Source organism: Centruroides vittatus, unplaced genomic scaffold (assembly GCF_030686945.1).
Source record: "Centruroides vittatus isolate TY-2023 unplaced genomic scaffold, ASM3068694v2 contig_18, whole genome shotgun sequence".
NCBI lineage: Eukaryota > Metazoa > Arthropoda > Arachnida > Scorpiones > Buthidae > Centruroides > Centruroides vittatus.
Window position 1 is genome coordinate 5,048,960 of NW_027121101.1, and position 19,353 is coordinate 5,068,312.

Here is a 19,353-nt window from a genome sequence, read left to right on the forward strand (position 1 = left end):
AGAATGTCATGAAAGTTTTGAAATCACCGATCATCCAACTGAACCTTTCCACCCTCCTATCAAGCAAAATGTAAAATTAGATATATAAAATTCGTATCAAAGCACTTTGTGATATTTAGGTGCCTAAATAGTTAAATATGATTGCTTAACTTCTCTGCTATGCAGAGGATTCTGTTAATTATGTGTTGTTTCTGATTAACAATTGCACAATATAGTAAAAATCCACAGTTGCTTTTTATTATCCATGTAATTGAGTACATCCTTAAAATATTCAGAAGATACAGTATCAAAGCTAACTACAGTCTTTTTATGTATATAAATTTATATTTCTTGTAATCATTATTCATTGTTTTCCTTCATATGATGTACATTTTTGCACATTATAGGCTGAAATATAATATATATATATATACATATTGAATTTGAAAAATTTTTAATAAAAATATAAAAACAAAGTAATACCTGTTCACAATATGGACATTCTCCAAACATGATGTTAAAGCTATGCCTTGTAGTTGGAAGTGATTTTAGCCACTGCATATAAAAGAATTTTTTATAAAATTGATGATGGTAAATAGCTAATTAAATTTTTAATTTTGGGTTTAAAATTTCACACTGAAATCTTAAAAGAATTTCTAATTAATTATGATATATTGGTGCAATTTAGTTATAATAAACATTTGTATATAAAATAAGAATTTTGTTTTCATTTATATGATGCATTAGAGTTAAATCTAATATAATTTATAAAATTAGTTAACAAAAAATATTAATTATAATAAAATATTTTGATGTAAACTTTCAGATTTAGTTTGAATTTTTTCAATAATTTCATAAATAATAAACTGATAAACAAGAAGAAAATTTTTGTTAGGAGTATACAAGTGGTTCAAATATATATGAATAATTTCAACCATAAAACTGTGTAGGAACATATGTTGATGAATAATGAAATCACACTGTTACATCATGTGAAATAATTCTACATCGATATTCATGAATGCATGCACCAATCAATGCAGTGGCAGATTGACCATGACCAACTGTAATACACGATTCTTTCTGAACATATGTTCCTATGCACTTTTATCGTTGAAATTTTTTGCATATATTTAGAATTTCCCCATATAAGGATGCAGAATGAAAATAATAACCTAAAGACACAAGATCCAATTAAACCAATTTACATTACTTACTTCATATAAGCAGTTAAGGTGATAAGGTTGTAGACATTTTGAATTTTCACACAATATATCAGGCAATGTATTATTTAGTTGATAAGAATAACAAATTCCACAATCCAAGTGAAGTTCCTATTTGTATAAAGCATTTAAATTTCTATACATTAGTATTGTTATAACTCAAATGAAAATTTACCTCTCTGTTTATTTCTGACTTTAAAGGAAAATTAATATTTAAAAGGGATTGAAGGTTGTATAAAAGTGAACAATTTTCATTCCTAGAAATAAACATGAAATCAAAACAAATCTTCTGTTATAAAATATAAAAGTTTAAAAAATTAATTACCATGTTTCCAAATTTGAACGAAATAATCCTTTCAATGGACCAACAACTGTAATCATTATATTAATATAATGTAATATTATGAATTAAAAACTAAATTATGAAAAATTTATCAAATTATACTTTGTTCCGGTCCATAAAAATAGCATTCGGGAATTGCTGTGGGATTGTTCGGATCTACATTTATTTGAAGTGAAGAATTTGGACCTAAAGAAAACGTTTCATGTATTAATTTGTAAACTTAAAAAAAATTCATTATGATTTAAAAATACCTATAGCAATTCTTCTTTTGCAGTCTTCTCTACTAGGATGATTTGGTTCCAATACCCAAACATTGTTATCAATTTCATCCATACAGTTCCAAAATATCTGATAATCTTTTAACTTTGATTCAAATTCTTTATAGATTACATCAAGATTTGTTTTCTAAAAGATTTATTTATTTACATAAATACAGTATAGACTGCAACTAGTAAGAATAAACTAAAATATAGACTTGCCTTAAGAGTATTTAAATTAAATTGGGGAAGATTAGTTATACATTCTGGCATTTTGTTTGGATACTGTAATTTGAAAGATTTTGTCAGATAATTACATTGAGTTTTCATCTTAGTAATAATATAAAAATATAAATAAAATTAATTATAAAGATAATCAATACGAGTTGAAAAAAGCTTTTGGTTAATGTTACTGTAGGTGCCAAGATGGCAGCTCGTCTCTGATTCCAGCAAGGAAACAGTGGGACACGTGTTCTAACCTAACCTAATAATTTGGTTGCTAATAATTATGGTAATTTATTAGAATAGGTTAGGTTAGGTTAGAATTTGTGTCCCACTGTTTCCTTGCTAGAATCAGAGACGAGTCGCCATCTTGGCATCTAAAGTAACATAACATTGACTAAGCTTTTTATACTCGTGAAATTTTTTATTGAATAATATTTTTTAAGATTGATTTTAGTATTACAAAGCTGATGTAATATGTTTTTAATTTTATTTGAAAAAATATGAAGCAGTAACAAATGTATATTTGAATGAAAGTTTACCTACTCCACCAAATTTCAATATTCTACTATGTAACTAGGGAAAATCTAAAACAGTGATTCTCAAACTTTTTTGATCCACTGCCCCCTTTGTTCCATAAAGTTATACCCAATGCCCCCTAACTCATTTTCTCTTGTGTGAGAAAGGATTGGAAATATTCTTAGGAAAACTTTTCTATGAATTTACTTTGTGCCCTTACCGTACATTGTTCTCAACATCTGGAAACCATTAAACACAATGTTTCCTCTTATCCGTTTAACAGAAGAAAGGGAACGGATGTCAGTGACCCCAACTTTTGCCTTTGGTCACCGTTCAGTACCCTGCCTCCAGCACCCCTAGATTTATTCACCGCCCACAAGGTGGCGATATTGCCCACTTTGAGAAATGCTGATCTAAAATGTTATCTGCTTTGATATATTATTTTAGATATATGGAATGACACATAATGAATCTAGCAAAAATAAAAGTAATTGTTTTTATTTATAAATATTTAACAGGTTTTTAAGAACACAAACATAATTCATTTTGATTAAATGATGTATAAACCCATGAAAACATACAGAAGTTTAAAAACAATTTTTCCAATTCAACAATAAGAAATGCTTTCAATGTTTTTTTTCTTTTGTTTGTAGTATTGACTTATATAAAAATAATCTAAACATTTAATACTTGCATACTTTTTATCATCTTTTATTATGGTGAAAATGACCACCATACAGTTACATAAACACTAATACAAGCCAGGTGAATAGTTTTATTTATAATAGAAAACTTTTAATTAATTACTTTTGAGAAAAATAAATATTTACAAATGAAAATATTTAATCATATATATATGTTCTTATTTATATATATATATATATATATATGTTCTTATTTGTATTTCATGTAATGTTTCAACATGGAGTTTTTATAGCAAAGTATAACTACTACTGACCATACTGCATCAAGATATGGATTGTTGAGAATATAAAATTCAGTTTATAGTAACGAAAAAACAATATTCAGACTGATTTTTCACAGGAATTAAATTTCATAAAAGATGTGATTTTTAGAACAAAGACATGTGTTTTTAAATATTAAAACATGTTAATTAGTTTAAAATAAAAAGCAAAAATAAAGAAACTAGATTTAATAACAGAAATGCACAAGAATATGCTAGGAAATAAAGCATTGTCTGTGAAACTTTTGAATAACAACCAGAATGAAAAGACAAAATACAGAAGGATCTAAGAAAGGGGTATTTAAAGATCTCACTAAATACAGCAACCATAATTCTGTGCAGAATTATATAAGTAGCATCTTTAAGTCTTTAAAATACAGGATCAAGGAACACCAAAAAGATATTATGAAATGTAGAGATAACACTATCTAAGAAGAGGAGACCCTAGATAAAAACATAGTAGTCAAGAGAAAAACATTTTTAATGATGATTTCACTTTTGAATATCAGAATAGTAGAAGAATAGTTTATCACAACGTCCAAATGATCTTTGGAAGTTGTGATTAACATTCTTTCAGAATGGAATTAATAAATGCCAAAATTGTTAAATAAGAGGAAAAGCGGCTCATCACTAAATTTGTAGATATAGTCCTATCATCCAGAGTATTAAAAACATAATTTACATTTAGGCTTTACCATGCTTTTGTCTACTTGAAATTAATTTCAACAGGTTTAATAATGTTTGAATTGTTATTTTGAGTTTAATTATTTCAATGAACAATTACATAATTGATTAATTGAAAAGTAACAAAAATATTTGACTGGGAACAACTGTAGCATAATTTAAATGATTTTTAAAGTTCATTCTGTGTTCATAATAACAAACTGAAGCTAAAACTGATAAGTTCCAAAATTATTAAATAAGTCAGAAATTTATTACTATTGTTTAACTGAAAAAGTTTCTAATTAATAATCATGTGCTAATTCAAACCAGCAACAAGTTGCTTAACTTTCCTGGCAACAAAGAGGCACTATCTGTTATGATATTTCATTAAAAAACTTTTTGTTTTTAATTATTATAAAATTGCAAAAAAATACTTAATTTTGAGGGGAGGAATGGGTTTATAAAAAATTATAAATGCTAATAAGTAAAATTGTCATTAAGTCCAACTCTACTCAAGATATGACCCCCCTTTATCACCCCACCCCACTGACCTTTAACACTAGATCCACCTAATACACAAACCTCCCTGCAAAATTTCAGAAATTTTCGACAAAACGCACAGGAGTTATGCTTCAAAGAGGCCAAAGTCGTGCCCCCACACACACAGACACACATATACATACATCCATACATATAGAAAAAATTCCGGGGTTTTTCTATGTATGTATTTTTCACATTTCTTGACATTTCAAGGTCTGGAGTCCAAAAATTAAAAATCATGGGAGGTCGTTTTTTGACCAATTGCAATACTTTCCCTCTACTACATATAACAGAGCCAGGAAAGTAAAAATTAAATTTATATATATAACTGAAGGATTATACTGTAGCCATTGTAGTTAATCTGTTGAATTAATCAATGCACCTTTAATTTCTCTCTTGGTTAAAGGTGCATTGAATTGATTAATTCAGCAGTTTATACAATCCAATAAAACACAATAATGACAAATATCAGATTTATGATAATATAATATAGGGTGTCCCATCAAAAAGAAATGATTTTAATCACAAGTTACACAGCAACCATTACAAATCCAAATTTACATTTTGTGTCAACATGATGATATTAGTTTTTTGACAAATAAGATTTGATATGTCATCATCACTATTGTATAGTTAATCAAATTCTAGATATGAAATTGGATATGACACATTTAAAGCATTTCTGGATTCATGAGTTATGGCACTTCTCTGACCCCAATCTCCAAAGCTTCTAGGGTTGTAATTTTATCATATAACAGTTCATTCTTCAAAACACTATTTCCTAAATATTTCATTCAAAAAGCTTTGAGGATCAGGATCAAAGAAATGCTATAACTTGAGAATCCAAAAATGTGTAAACATGTTATATCAGATTTCATGTCTGGCACTTGATTAACTTTACAACAGTAAGGACAACACAAACCTTATTGTCATAAAACTTTTATACAGGGGAAAAACTGATAATATACCTTCAAGTTGACATAAAATGTAAATTTGAATTTGCAATGGTTGCCATGTAACCTATGATTAAACTTGTTTCTTTTTGGTACAATATCCTGAATACTGTTATTTCCAAAACGACTGCCATTCATCTGTATTACTACATATACTCTTTATTTAAATGCAAAAATTCAACTTGGTTTCATATTATGCAAATTAATTAGATTTAAACCCTTTATAATAATATAAATAAACAAATTTCTAATTTTTACTTTGACGAGATTTTGACATCAAATGTTTCTGTTATCAGATGTAGCCTTTTTCAAAAATAGTAACTTAAATTATTTAGAAAAGTTACAATTTCTAGATAATAATATTAAATAAATAAATAATAATAGTAAATTATAAATTTTATTAACATACATCATTTGGAATAATTAATTGTAAAATATGTGATCTTCCACAACTGTCAATTGCTTCAAGGTGAATTTTGTTCCACTGATCATTGATATATTTTAATCTAAATTTAGATTAAATTTTAAAATTCATTCATCGTTTTGAATAAAAATTTTAAAATAAATATTCTAATTCATCTTACTTTTTCCATCCCAGTTTTTCCAATTGTACTAAAAGATCCTTATAATATGAAGGAGGAAGTTCAATCACATTTGCTTTGTTTTCTAATCTGATTTGTTGTTCCTGTATAGGAGAAATGTTTAATTTTGTAAATTAAATGCCGTCATATTTCAAATTTTGAAAAACAATAAGTTAATGTTTTAAAAAGAATTTTATGACGATAAATGGTCTTACCAGATGATTCTGTAATTCAATAAGAAATTCATCCAAAGAATTACATCTTTCAAGTACCTGCACAAATGATTATGTTAAACTTTAAAACAGTAGTATGCTGTCATCTTAACTAAAAACGTTTAATATTAATGTAAAATAAAGTAAACTAAATTGCTATTATAATTTATAAATCAGAGATATAAGAAGTTATTTTGCTTCAAGCAACTTTTGTGGCATCTTAACTAATTTTACATAAACTATTTTCATATGTAGCTTACTTCCAGTTTGTTTCAATTAGAGAAAATGTCTGAAATTATCATTTTCATTAGAAAAAACTCAAGAGTTGGAATATTTATTTGGATTAAGTGCTTTTTGGAATTTTCAATCCCATCTACAGATCAACAACGTTCAATGTTCTGACAATTTGAACAGAATTTTTAAATTCACAAAATTTAATTGTGAATTTAAAAATATCTGTTAATTTGTTAAAGAAATGTTCAAATTCGTAATGTTGGTTAGTTTAATTCAAAAAGTTATATAAAAGCAGTTGTTCTGTTTGAATTGTCAGAGTATTGGATGTTGTTGATCTGAAGATGGTATTCAAAATCCCAAAAAGCACTTAAAGGAGTCAGGATATTTATTCAGATTAATCTTTTTAGTTTCTTTCTAAAATCTATACCTATAGAGTCATCTTTTTCAGTTCTGAATCATTTTCTTTTTCTTTGTTTTAACTAATTTGCATTATATGCTATAAATTGTTTCAAACATGAATTCAAATTGATTCTTTCTGATGAAAAATGAACCAGAAAAGTTTAACAGATAAATATTTGTGTTACAGAACACAATCTACTTTCAAAATATCTATTGAACTAAATCTTATAAAAATACTACAGAGAATTGAACTTAATTATTTCATAGTTATCATATACTTTCTTAAAACGTTTAATAATGGAAATATTTCTGAAAGCATTTGTCCTAAATTTAGAATTAACATATTGTAAAAATCATTTTCATTTAAAGTGAGTTGCTATATCTGATGATATAAAACAAGAATTAACTTGCTCTGAAAGTCACAGAATTAACAGTTTGATTAGTTTAAAAAAAGTTTTTTCTTTTTTATTATTGCTGTTTAATATTATATTTAATAAAATATAATAATATTTAAAATTTATGAAACAAGAATAGCCCTAGTTGTTTCTTTTTTATATATTATTTATATATATTATTTTCTAGAATTACAAATATGTACTGTACAAGGAATCAAAATGTAAAAGGAGATGCATATGTATGTCTTGACAAAAATTAAATACCGTATTTTACGGACTATAAGACGCATTTTTTTCTTCGAAAAATTGCCTCCAAAATTCAGGTGCGTCTTATAGTCTGTAAAATACGGTAATTACCATATTTTTTGCCTTATAAGATGCACTTTTATGTGCCTAAAATTTATCTGAAAATTACGATGCATCCTATAAGCCAAATGTCTGCTATACTGCAAAGAATTTTTTCTCCAAAAAATCAATGTGAAAAATGAAATGCATTCAATACAACAGTGCATCTTATAAAACAAAAAATATGATAATTGTATTTGTACTTTTTGAATAAAATAGTAAATGGACTATGAAATACAATTTTCAGAATGTTTACCTTCAGAGAATCAAATTTTATAGACATTCATAAAATTGGTCTCTGGCATCTGCTCTGATGCACTCCTGAAGAATCTGCAGGTTCTCCATTAGAGAGAGACAAACTTTATCTTTAGTTGCTCCACATTGCAAAGTTTAGGGGGTTTAAATCAGAGCTGGAAGGGGACCTTTTGATACCTCCTGCAGCCTTTTCTAGTTCAACCAGAGCTACCAATCTGAGACAAATATCATGTTTATTGTTTTTGCATATGTGCCAATTATCCGTCTATCAAACTCAAACTGTTCAAAAATTACAATATTTTCCACCAGGACGTATATATGCACCACCTGATATAAAATCTACCCTCTATCTACATTCTGTTGAAAATGAGATTTGAACATACTTCAAATATGTTTGAATTATGAAAAATAAAATGATCCTCTCAAACCTTCATGAACAAGAATTGCTTCCTAGATGAAGTAGTTATCTGAAAATATTGATTATAAGGATAGCTTTTGAAACAGAAAAACGAAAGAATACTAAAACAAAAAATAATGATTTATTTGCTTAGATTTTGTTATTCACAAAAATTATATAATTTTTAAAAGCCTGCAAATGATTTAAATTCAACATTTTAGAGGTTACACTTTACATTAGGGAGAGAATAACAGACAGACTATTCTTTTAATGCACTCCTGTATGCATACAGGAGCTTCTTGTACCTCCTGGGGGTACAAGAAGCTCCTTCAGGAGGTACAAGAAGCTTCTTCAGGAGATGCAAGATGTTAGGATTTTGTAATTTTAGTAATTGAGACACAAGTTTTTAATCAATTGTTAATAATGATATATATACACTTGTGTAAGATTGTTTAAAACAGCAAAATATTATAAGTAAAATTTAAATTTGATTTTAAAAAGGTATAAGGTTCAAAAAAAGACCTTAAATTCAAAGTTTGAATTAAGATGGTAATGACAAAAATACAGATATATCACCATCTTTGGACGAGAGATACCATATTTTAACTGCGTCTTGTACCATCTCTAAGTCAGGGATTTGGTAACACTGATTTTGCTTCTCATTCTGCTTCAGCAGTACAATAAGTTGTTACATCTGAATTTTCATGTGTTAATCTAGTGTCTTCTAGTTCAGTTATTATTATTTAATAAAAAACATAACACTCTTTGGAATTACCCTTTTAAGTTTTTAGTTGTATATAATAATAAATGTACCTAACCATCTCTGGAATAACTTTAAAATTTTTCTGTCATCGGAACTCTGTGTCAGGTAAGATTGATTATTTTAAATTATATTGTTTAATTCTAGAATAAATAAGTTTTGAACTTCGAAAAAACAAGTGAAACTTAACACACCAAATAACCTCTTTGTAGTTTACCCACTTGTATTTAAATAAAAACAAATTAATCCCATTGTTGAATACTCTTGCATTGTTTTATTTCCACTTTTTCTCTCAAAAACAAGAAAACAAAATGTGTTTTTTACAACCAAGCTACATTTTTAAAGGACTTTTTGCAATTTTTTCAGTCAAACTTTTTTCTTTAAATTTATACTCTGCTCAAAATTTAACATTTAATGATATTTTTTAAATTTTAATTTATGTTTTATTATTTTTTGAATTTTGTATTTCAGTTACCCTTACTATGTTGAAAAAATACTGCTGGAACGATGACTATGTTCAATACAGTTTTACTTGTACAACTGAGAAAGATGGTATTCAACAACCACAATGCATTTTATGCTGCTCGATATTTTCAAACTCCAATCTCAAACCATCCAAGCTGAAAGAACATTTCAATAAACAGCATGGTGGTGAAGATGCTGGGCACACACTTGAAACATTAAAATCCAAGAGAGCAAGATTTAATACAAGTGGTACTATGACTACTTTCATGTCTACATCACTTGAGAAACCCCTGTTACAAGTATTGTATCAAGCAGCATATCTATGTGCCAACAAAGATCTTTTTCTTGCCTCATAGAAGCCTCATACAATAGCGGAGGAATTAATAAAACCTTGTGCATTGGAAATTGTAAAAGCATTCGAAAACATAGAAGAAAATTCAAAAACTTCCTTTATGATGTGATGCGAGTCAGGATATTCTACTGCAAGTAATAGAAAATATCAAAACCTGTCCAGTGAAAGTGGATATTCAGCTTGATGAATCCACTAATGTTCATGATTATAGTCAGCTAATGGTATTTATCCATTATGTGAAAGACAAGGAAATGATGGAAGATTTTTTATTTGTGAACCATTGAGCATAACTACAAAACAAGTTCATATATTTAATCATGACATTTATTTTCTTATGACATGATTAAATATATTTGAAACATGAGATACCAATTAATGTGGATAGGATCAGTTTGTACTGACGGTGCTCCTGCTAGGCAAATATTCTGGTTTTGTTGTGTATGTGAAAAAAGAAGTACCAGATGTAATAATTACACATTGAATGTTTCATCAATATGCTCTAGCATCAAAAACACTTCCGGCAAATTCAAAGACTACTTTGTCTATGGTAATGACCATTATAGATTTTATCAAAGGATGTGCACTGAATAGTCAAATTTTTGGGACTTTTTGCAAAGAAGTAGGTGCTTCTCACATAGCACTTCTCTACCACACAGAGGTAAGGTGGCTTTCTTGTGGCTGGATACTAAACAGAGTTTTTGAATTACACCAAGATATAATTCAGTTTCTTAAAGGCCAGAAAAATAACATATTTGAAGAATTTGAAATGCAAGAATCAATCCTTCAGTTATCGTATTCAGCAGATATATTCACTCATTTGAATGAATTAAATACATCCTTACAAAGATTTGGGATGAACATAATAGCATCCTGAGATAAATTGTCTACTTTTGTTTCCAAAGTTTCAGTTTGGATAAAACATGCTGTAAAAGGTAATTTTGCAAATTTCCCATTACTTAATGAAACCATTTCAGAAAATGAGGAATGTACAATAATTTCAGAAGAAATCGCACTCCATTTGCAACAGCTGAGTGACTCAATCCAAGGATATTTTGCAACAGGAGATATTGAAGTAGCTAATAGATGGGTACTGGATCCATTTCTTTTTAACCTTGATTGTATGGATGATGATAATTTATGAAAGATGATCTTATTGAGTTAAGAGCAAACAGCTGTATTCAACAGGAGTTCCAAAAAATGAAATTAGACAATTTCTGGTGTGCTCAGCTAGAACTGTTTCCACATTATTGAAGAAAGCACTACATATTCTTGTGCCATTTGCTATCACCTACCTGTGTGAGATGGGATTTTCTGCACTTATTCACTGAAAACAAAGGCCAGAAATCATTTGGATGCAAACGACAATATGCGTGTGACTATATCAAACAAAGAGCTGCATTCCAAAAAATAATTGAGAGAGTACAACAGCAAAAACACTACTAAGATTCTGTAAATATATAAAGTAAAATAGTTGTAATTTTTATTTTTGTAATTTATTTTTTTTCTAAAATAATTCTAATTTGAAATGTAAAATTTGTAAATATATAATTCATTAAAGTAAAATTTTATGCAAATAGTTGTGTATCTAATGGTGTCTTGTTTATTTAATTTTCTTGAATAAATTGCATTTATACTAGATAATTTACAAAAAATCATTTTTTATTTTATTTTTTTCCATCCACATTAAATAAAAATTCCATATTTTTGCAAGGGAATGCGGGAAAAAATTTTGAAAACTGAAGGGGTGCCAGCAGTCGAAAAGATTAAGAACCACTGTTTTAATGTATCAGTTGCATTAATCCTTAACTGTTCTAGTAAAATATGATGTGGAATATCTCATTATCAAGGTAGAGAATTTATAAAATTATAAATTTCAAAAAATTTCTGATATATAAGCAATTGCTGTGTCAGTCTGTTAATAAAATAATTAAAACTAATAAATTCATTCATATATTTAATACAACTCTCTAAAGGTATTTCTTTTTTACTCTTATTCTATGAAACACAATGGTTACAGTCTACTTTAATCTTCTATAGTGAATTTAAACTGTACTTTCATAAAATTTTTATCTAATATTTAAATTACAAAAGAAGAAAAAGAAAACTAACTTCAACTATATTGTATCCACTTTTAACTAATTGCTGTTGTAGTCTCCATTCTCCCGACAGCTTTAACTTCTTGAGGTTTCTCTCGTCAGGTAAAATAACATGGATTTTAAAATCTTCATTCTAAAATATATGTATATTAATTAAATGGATTTATCATATTCTTTACAGAATAATAATTTATTCATAAAAATCCATATATACAGGGTGTCCCATAAATTTGTAAATAGTTTAAAAATTCATAAAAGTTGAAAGAATTGGTATATTTGAATGCAGTTTGTGTAAAAGTTATTCTCACAAAGGGGAATTTTTTTGGATAGAGAGAAAGAAAATAGTTCAAATTTTTGTCAACAGGGGTGCTGAATGCAAGAAAATAGCTGGAATTGTGCAAATCTGAGTCTTATAAAATGCAGGGTGTATGATTAACAGCAAACCACATTCAAATATACCAATTCTTTCAACTTTTATGAATTTTTAAACTATTTACAAATTTATGGAACACCCTGTATATATTATATATTATATATATATATATATATAAAGTTATATATACATATTGAGATTCAAGCTATATCACTTCATTATATGAAAATCAGTTAATTAAAACAGATAATATTTACTGAATTATTTACTTATTTCATTACTAAGATGAATGACTCAAAAAGTTAAATAATTATTTATATTTTCTATGATATACAGTATTTGTTCAGCTAAACAATATATTAAAACAACAAATGTCCATTTTTTGTATCATATCAAATTTTGAAGCATGATATGAAACAATAATGTAAGAGTACCATGTAGACTAACTTATTTAAAAATTCTGTTTGTATGAAAACAAGCATTTATTGACAAAATTCTGCAAATTAATCAACCGATTTGAACAATTATTATGGCTTAAGCATCATCTCACAATAAATCACATGGTCAGGTCTCTTTAAACTCTTTCTATCCTGTGGCCCTAAGAAAGCCTTTTTTTTTCATACCCATTGTGAGTTCCCACCCAGACCTGACCAGGTGGGGAGGAACAAGGCCAACATATCTGAGGCAGACCACCCATGAAAAATTCCTGGGGTTTTTGGACTACCTGGATTTGATCCTGGTTCCCAGGATGACACCACAACCACCTTGGCCATGTAACCATTGATAAGATCTTAACTATGTCCATTATTAGTGTATCTGATTTGCAATGGAAATTCAATCATGAACACCATTCTGACAGACTTACTTGAAGAAAAAATCAAAAAACTCAGCTATCTCACATTAGGAAATTTCCTTAGTAAAAAGTCAACATTCAGTAAAAATTATGGTCAAATAAATTGTAAAAATTGGACTTAAATGACATTATTAAGCTCAGTTTTATCTCTATAAAACTCTATAGAGATGAACTGTTTCATCTCTATAAAAATAATTATTGCTAAAGATTTTTCAAAATTATTTTCAGCATAATTAAATCCCATAATTAAAACCAACTTTCGATTTATCAGTTTAAGATGTTTCTAGATTTACTATTTAATATATGATATTCATCCTTTTTTAAAAGAAAGAATCAATAAAATAAAAAAATAATAAAAAATTTCTTAATATTTTTTATACTTTTCCTAACACTAGACATGCAACAGGTGTCATATATAACAAACTGATTTTAACCTTATATGTTTTTTATGTAGAATATTTATACAGTGTACACGTCACATGTTCATTTTACAAATATGTTTTAAATCTAGACAAATCATTAAAATTACATTTTTATATACATAGTCCTTAAGCAATATTTGTGTATTAATAATGCCAGTAATTTACTGTAACACATTAACATAAACAAATAATATACTATTTTCAGATAACTGCATATTACAGTGAAAATTTAAAACTACAGAAAATAATAAGATGTAGATAATTTTATACAAGATGTCAATCTCTAATTACTTTTGTATAAATTTATAACAGAGATAAGAAATTTTTACAGAGTATAATTAATAATCAGAGAAGCTAAATTAATTTTTGCATTAAATTTTTAAATAAGTATGTGGTGTAATTTTTTGTTAGAATAGTATTCTCATTAATAAATTTACTATTTAATAGCCAAATGTCAAGAAATGTTACATAAAGAATATTTAGACATTTGCAAATATTTGACTATCTGCCTCAAACAATTACTCTTATAAAATTAAGTTGATGTCAATGGAAAATTATTCAGTATTTTAATAATAAAAGTAAAATAAAGTTAATGATATAATTAAGATATGTGAACTTAAAAGTTTTCCCCTCTCGGAAGAGTCTGTGAGTCTATAAAATTAATTTCTATAATGAACAAAAAGCACATAATGTATGATGATCAAATGCTCAAGTTGTTCGATTATTGGATTAAACTGGTGATGAGAAACCTTTACTGGATGAGGGCCACAAGAGAAGCCTTCATATGCTTCCAGTGAGCTGCATAAGTTTTTTCTTATGGAACACCAACACCATAACCACCAGTAGTTAATTAATTACTGAACCTTATCCAGAGTTCTGACTTTCGACAGCAGTGGATGATGACTCATTAACTCAAAAACTGGGTCAAAAACATTAGCATTCTTCTAAAATCCCACTGGTAAAAGGTGCAATAATTAGTCCAGTAAGTTATCTGAGAGGCTAGTATATCATCTACAACATACATATCATATATACCAGATATTAAAATAATATATAGCTAATAATACGCAAACTTAGTCAGTCAAAATAATCTTTATTGTCTGACACTGCTGAGCATAGCCAGGCAGGAATAAAGAAAAATACATAGTAGATGCATGCTGTTGGTCATACAAGGGATACAATAACATAATGGCAGAGAAAAGTAAAAATAAAAAATAAAATAAATGGAAATAAGAATAAAAATTAAATAAAAGATTAAAAAATAGAAGAATCAAAATAAAAGTAAACTATAACTAAGTAACATTGTTGTACATCAAAGTCTACATGCTGTTGTAGCATAGCAAGGCATGTAAATACATTGGCACCAAGGCTAGAGTGAACCAGATCACTAGAGAGCAAGTCAACTGATCCCACATCTAATAGAGTAGAATGAAACAAATTCCTTTAACAAGTTAAAGTTGCTGTTGCTTTGTAAGAAAAAATCAGACTTTACTGGCCAGTCTATATTGTTCATATTGGCATGCTGCATAGGACAGTTGTATAAATAGTGCATGATACCATCTTGCACCCCACAGAGCTGACAGCAGTCAGAATTAGAGTGGTGAAATCTTTTCAGGTAAACACAAAAGGGGCCGTCCATAAATTACGTAAGGGCGATTTAGGCCATTCTAGACCCCCACCCACCCCTGTGTAAGAAACCATAATATTTTCTTTGATCCCCCCTCCCCTTCCCTATTTTACGTAATATTTAGGCATGATTTAAAAAAAAAAGATTTTAACAAAAAAAAAAGTTTTTTATGAAACCCTAAAAATCTTAGGTCCAAAATATATAATTATTAATTAGTTAATTAATATGTACTATTATTTATAAAGACTTTATGTGAACAAATTTAAAAATATAAAAATTTAATGAATTTGAATGAACAATTTATTTTAAGAACTTTATTTTTTAATTATTAACAATCTTCTCATTATTATTATCATTAATCAACATCATAATATTCATTTTTATATTAATTTTAATTTTCACAAAAGGACGCAAAAAACTTTGACAGATCGACTAGCTACTACACGTGTAAACAGAAACGTCATACAAAACAAAACAATAGAGAGAAACCACCAGACTGTCTTTCTCCCATGATAAAAAATGTGTAGAGCGTGAATCTGCTAGCGTTATTATTCTATCACATCACACGAGATGGCATTGGTACAACGAGTATTCTTAATAGAAACTGCCAAATTGAAGCCAAATTCAAAACTCCACCACTCAACGAGATCAAAAAATAAAAATAAGAATATTACGTAAGACGAGATCTATTACCCCCTACCCCTGAGTAAGAAATCGTAACAAATCCTTGACCCCCATCCACCCCAAAATTACCTTACGTAATTTATGGACAGTCCCAACGTGCCTGTGTTCTGTCAAAAATTGGGCTAAATCATGTGTGAGTTGAATCCATTTGCTGCGAACATGTTCCTTGACCTTTGGGATAAAACTTCTTGTTATGTGCTGTTGTGGAATCTTGTCCCAATCCAGCTACCAGGTCTCTAAGGCATTGTTCCAGATAAGGTATTTAAGGACTTGACTTAGGAATGAGATTGTAAGCAGGAGGAGTATCAGAATTAGGCATTACATTTCGCACAAGGAAGTCAGCCTGTTCATTACCCAGAATGCCACTGTGTCCTTCGATCCAATTGATGGCATACTCGTTAAAAGATGTAGAAGCTGCAGCAAAGATGTCATTCGCAACAGGGTGAGTATTATCTTTATTCCCCAAAGCAGCAACAGTCGCAGCACTATCTGTGAAGATGTTTATGAGTTTGTTTACAAAGTTAGTGTTGCACCAGTTGATTGCCATCAATACAGCGAAGATCTCAGATTGGAAAACAGAGCATTCCGGGTGTAGAGCAAAGGAATCATTGTAAACCTCTTCACCGGCCTGAAATATCACAAAGGCACTTGCCGTGCCATTCAATGATTTGGATCCATCTGTAAAATCTTCAATCTCTGTAGAGGTAACACAAGGAAAGAGTCCCTTCCTTAAGGCAGGATGTGGGAGTGTAGATACAAGCCTGTCCAATTCAAACATGGTGACATTGAAGGTGGTTCCATTAATATCAATATCCCTGCCCCTAGAGATACAGAAACATTTGCTATTAAATTGGAGAAATTGGAGGATGGGGAGCTTCCCAGCCACCACAGGAAGAGCTGCATTCGAAATAGTGGAATAGCACTTGGTAAGTCGTAATAAGGCAATCTGTTGTGCAGACCTCAGAAGCTGATGGTTATGAGATTGAGAGGCTGCAGTGCTCCAAACAGCAGATGCATATGAGATGGTAAATGCAAACTAGTAATATATAGTTTATTCTCTTCTTTCCATTGACAACTTTAGTTTGAATTTTCTTCATCATAAATATCGGCTTAATTAAGGTCACATAATGACACAAGAAAACAAAAAAGTAAAATTACATTGCCAAAACTTAGGGCCACAGGTTGGTCATGACTGAGTTATACCAGCTTGATTTTTATAAATACTGCAATGCAGAATACATTATAGTATTTATAGGTTTAGCAAGACAACATGAGATGTCTGCACAGGGTGGTGATGGATGGAACCCAACATATCTGGAATAGATCATGAAAAATTCCTGAAGTTGCTTGCCTGGATTCAATCCCATCTACCCATAGTGGGGTAAGCTGATACCTTAACTCAGCCAGCCATCTTATTCTTTTTTTACTCTTTCCTCTCTGAAGGCACTATGCCCATAGAGAAGAAATAGTAAAACTGTTTAGAATTTGTTGATCTGAAAATTGGCAACTCCATGTATAAGTGAGAAGTGGTGTAACATTTTCAAGAGATGTTCATCACAAAATTCACTATATAAATTAGTAAGCTTTCACAATGAACGTTCCTCCAACTAATGTCCATGTTGATCATTTGTCTTTGATGAGGCACCTATGACAAGGGCTGAAAAGAATAGGTGCAGTGTTGACTTAATTAAAAGTAAATTATTTATCAACTTTAATTTTAAGCTATTGTGTTCAAAATCTATTTTTCAAAATAAGACCTGATAAAAAGCTTTTAAAATATGTCAAAAAAAAAAAAAAACCAGAAGTATGCCTGGAAAAATTTGTTATAAAAATTATTCATTGTATATGCACACTAAACAATATAAACAATCATGATCAAGTATTAAGACAACAGTATCAACAAAAGTTCAATCTGAATAAAATTTCACATTCTATACTCTTGTTTTTTAACAGAAAAACATAGGATATAAACTAATTCATCGAGTTGTAAAATGTTTTTGAATACGATTGCTATTTAAATAGAAAAATTTATATTAATGATAAAGCATCTGTTTTATAATAAAGAAATGTTTTTAAAATTTTAATAATGTTCTTATTTTTATATCTTATTAATTTAAATATAAATATAACTCACCAAAACTTTAATATAACCATAAAATTCTGTTAATTTATGGTTTACAGGCATCAACAAGGGAAATCTCTTCCTCAGCTCATTCATTTTTACGTATAATTTACAGTAAATAATACAAAACTTAAAATAACAACAAAAAGCATGCTTATGCACCAACCAAGTGTAATCAAATTACAAAAACGCCATCTGTCGGTGCAATGTCGATTTCGAAAACCACGTGATGGAAGAAAGATGTCGAGGAAAGATGATGATCCGTGGGTTAGGGTATTCGATGTAACCGAACCAAGAAAACACAAAAAGGGATATACTGTTTATAAAGTTGTCTCTAAGGTTAGAACTAACTCGATATAATACGGGAAGTTTTATTAATTAATGACAGATGTGTGTTATACGCTCGTTAGTTGTTTGTTTGTTTATTTTTTTTCGATATTGATTTAGTCATGTGTTTCCAAAATTTATAATTGTTTTTACATTTGTATGTATTATAAATGTTTCTAATTTTAATTCCGGTAATACTTTAAATGCAAACATAAGTACTATAATATTCGCCAAGTTTAAAGTTTGTGGCTGTCACAATCATGCCTGATGATAATGCAATTTAATTTGATTTATTTTTGAATTTGGTATTTAAAGGTTTTTTTTTTTATTTTCTTTCAGAAATTGAATTTTTTTGTGGAAAAATTATATTTTTTTAACAGTAACATAAAGTAACATTTTAAAATTAATATTCCAAATATAAAAAGGAAATGGATACTGTTGTGTTCATAAATGATACTTGGAAGCAAATACATTTCAAATTTTAATTCCCATTTGGAATAACATAAATTTTTCTTTCTGGACTGGATTTGTAATTGGGCTGCAATTTGAAAAAATTGTACACCTATAAATTCTCACTGTCGTCTGTCTATTTGTCTTTCCTTATCTTATAGCTGGAGTAGAGCGGGCCCATGTTGTCCCTTCCTTTTTTGAAGAAGTGAAATTCATAGAATGTTTCTTTATTAATAAAAAGTAGCCTTAATTATTTTATTATTTTTTCTGCTAGTAAAAAATAACATTAATTTATAGGGGTAGAAATCACTATGGGGAAAAAATCTCCAGCTCCCTCTTCT

General features: G+C 28.7%; 3 protein-coding genes across 4 annotated transcripts in view; 2 read left to right on the plus strand and 1 right to left on the minus strand.

The window, feature by feature from the left end:
- The window catches only part of LOC136969624 (abscission/NoCut checkpoint regulator), a 45,067-nt gene extending 44,369 nt beyond the window's left edge, over positions 1-698 (plus strand). Inside the window, exon 11 of the mRNA XM_067263877.1 lies at positions 1-698. Coding sequence (XP_067119978.1) covers positions 1-88 — 88 coding nt within the window. The 3' untranslated portion in view covers positions 89-698.
- Fancl (E3 ubiquitin-protein ligase Fancl) lies at positions 216-18,624 on the minus strand. 2 transcript variants are annotated; one of them, XM_067263876.1, is made up of 13 exons: positions 18,248-18,457; positions 12,168-12,287; positions 6,460-6,516; positions 6,248-6,348; positions 6,073-6,169; positions 2,025-2,087; positions 1,797-1,950; positions 1,648-1,731; positions 1,528-1,573; positions 1,378-1,459; positions 1,197-1,313; positions 463-534; positions 216-387 (listed from the first exon to the last, which is right to left on the minus strand). In XM_067263876.1, the coding sequence occupies exons 1-13, from the start codon at positions 18,329-18,331 to the stop codon at positions 340-342; spliced, it is 1,125 nt and encodes a 374-aa protein (XP_067119977.1). In that variant the 5' UTR covers positions 18,332-18,457; the 3' UTR covers positions 216-339. The 2 variants fall into 2 exon arrangements, with proteins under 2 accessions (XP_067119977.1, XP_067119976.1); XM_067263875.1 differs by having other exon boundaries at positions 216-534; positions 18,248-18,624.
- LOC136969636 (ribosomal protein S6 kinase delta-1) overlaps positions 18,309-19,353 on the plus strand; it is a 25,394-nt gene continuing 24,349 nt past the window's right edge. The window contains exon 1 of the mRNA XM_067263896.1: positions 18,309-18,574. Within this exon, the coding sequence (XP_067119997.1) occupies positions 18,386-18,574 (189 nt within the window). The 5' untranslated portion in view covers positions 18,309-18,385. The remainder of the gene's footprint in view (positions 18,575-19,353) is intronic.

Bases quoted from the DNA above. Each gene is read 5' to 3' on its own strand.
- Fancl (XM_067263875.1), bottom strand. From the start codon at position 18,331: ATGAATGAGCTGAGGAAGAGATTTCCCTTGTTGATGCCTGTAAACCAT. The intron at 6,170-6,247 runs GTAAGATGAATT...ATCTAAATTTAG, and splicing joins GAAAAACTGGGATGGAAAAA to ATTAAAATATATCAATGATC. The intron at 1,314-1,377 runs GTAAATTTTCAT...TTATACAAATAG, and splicing joins AGTCAGAAATAAACAGAGAG to GAACTTCACTTGGATTGTGG.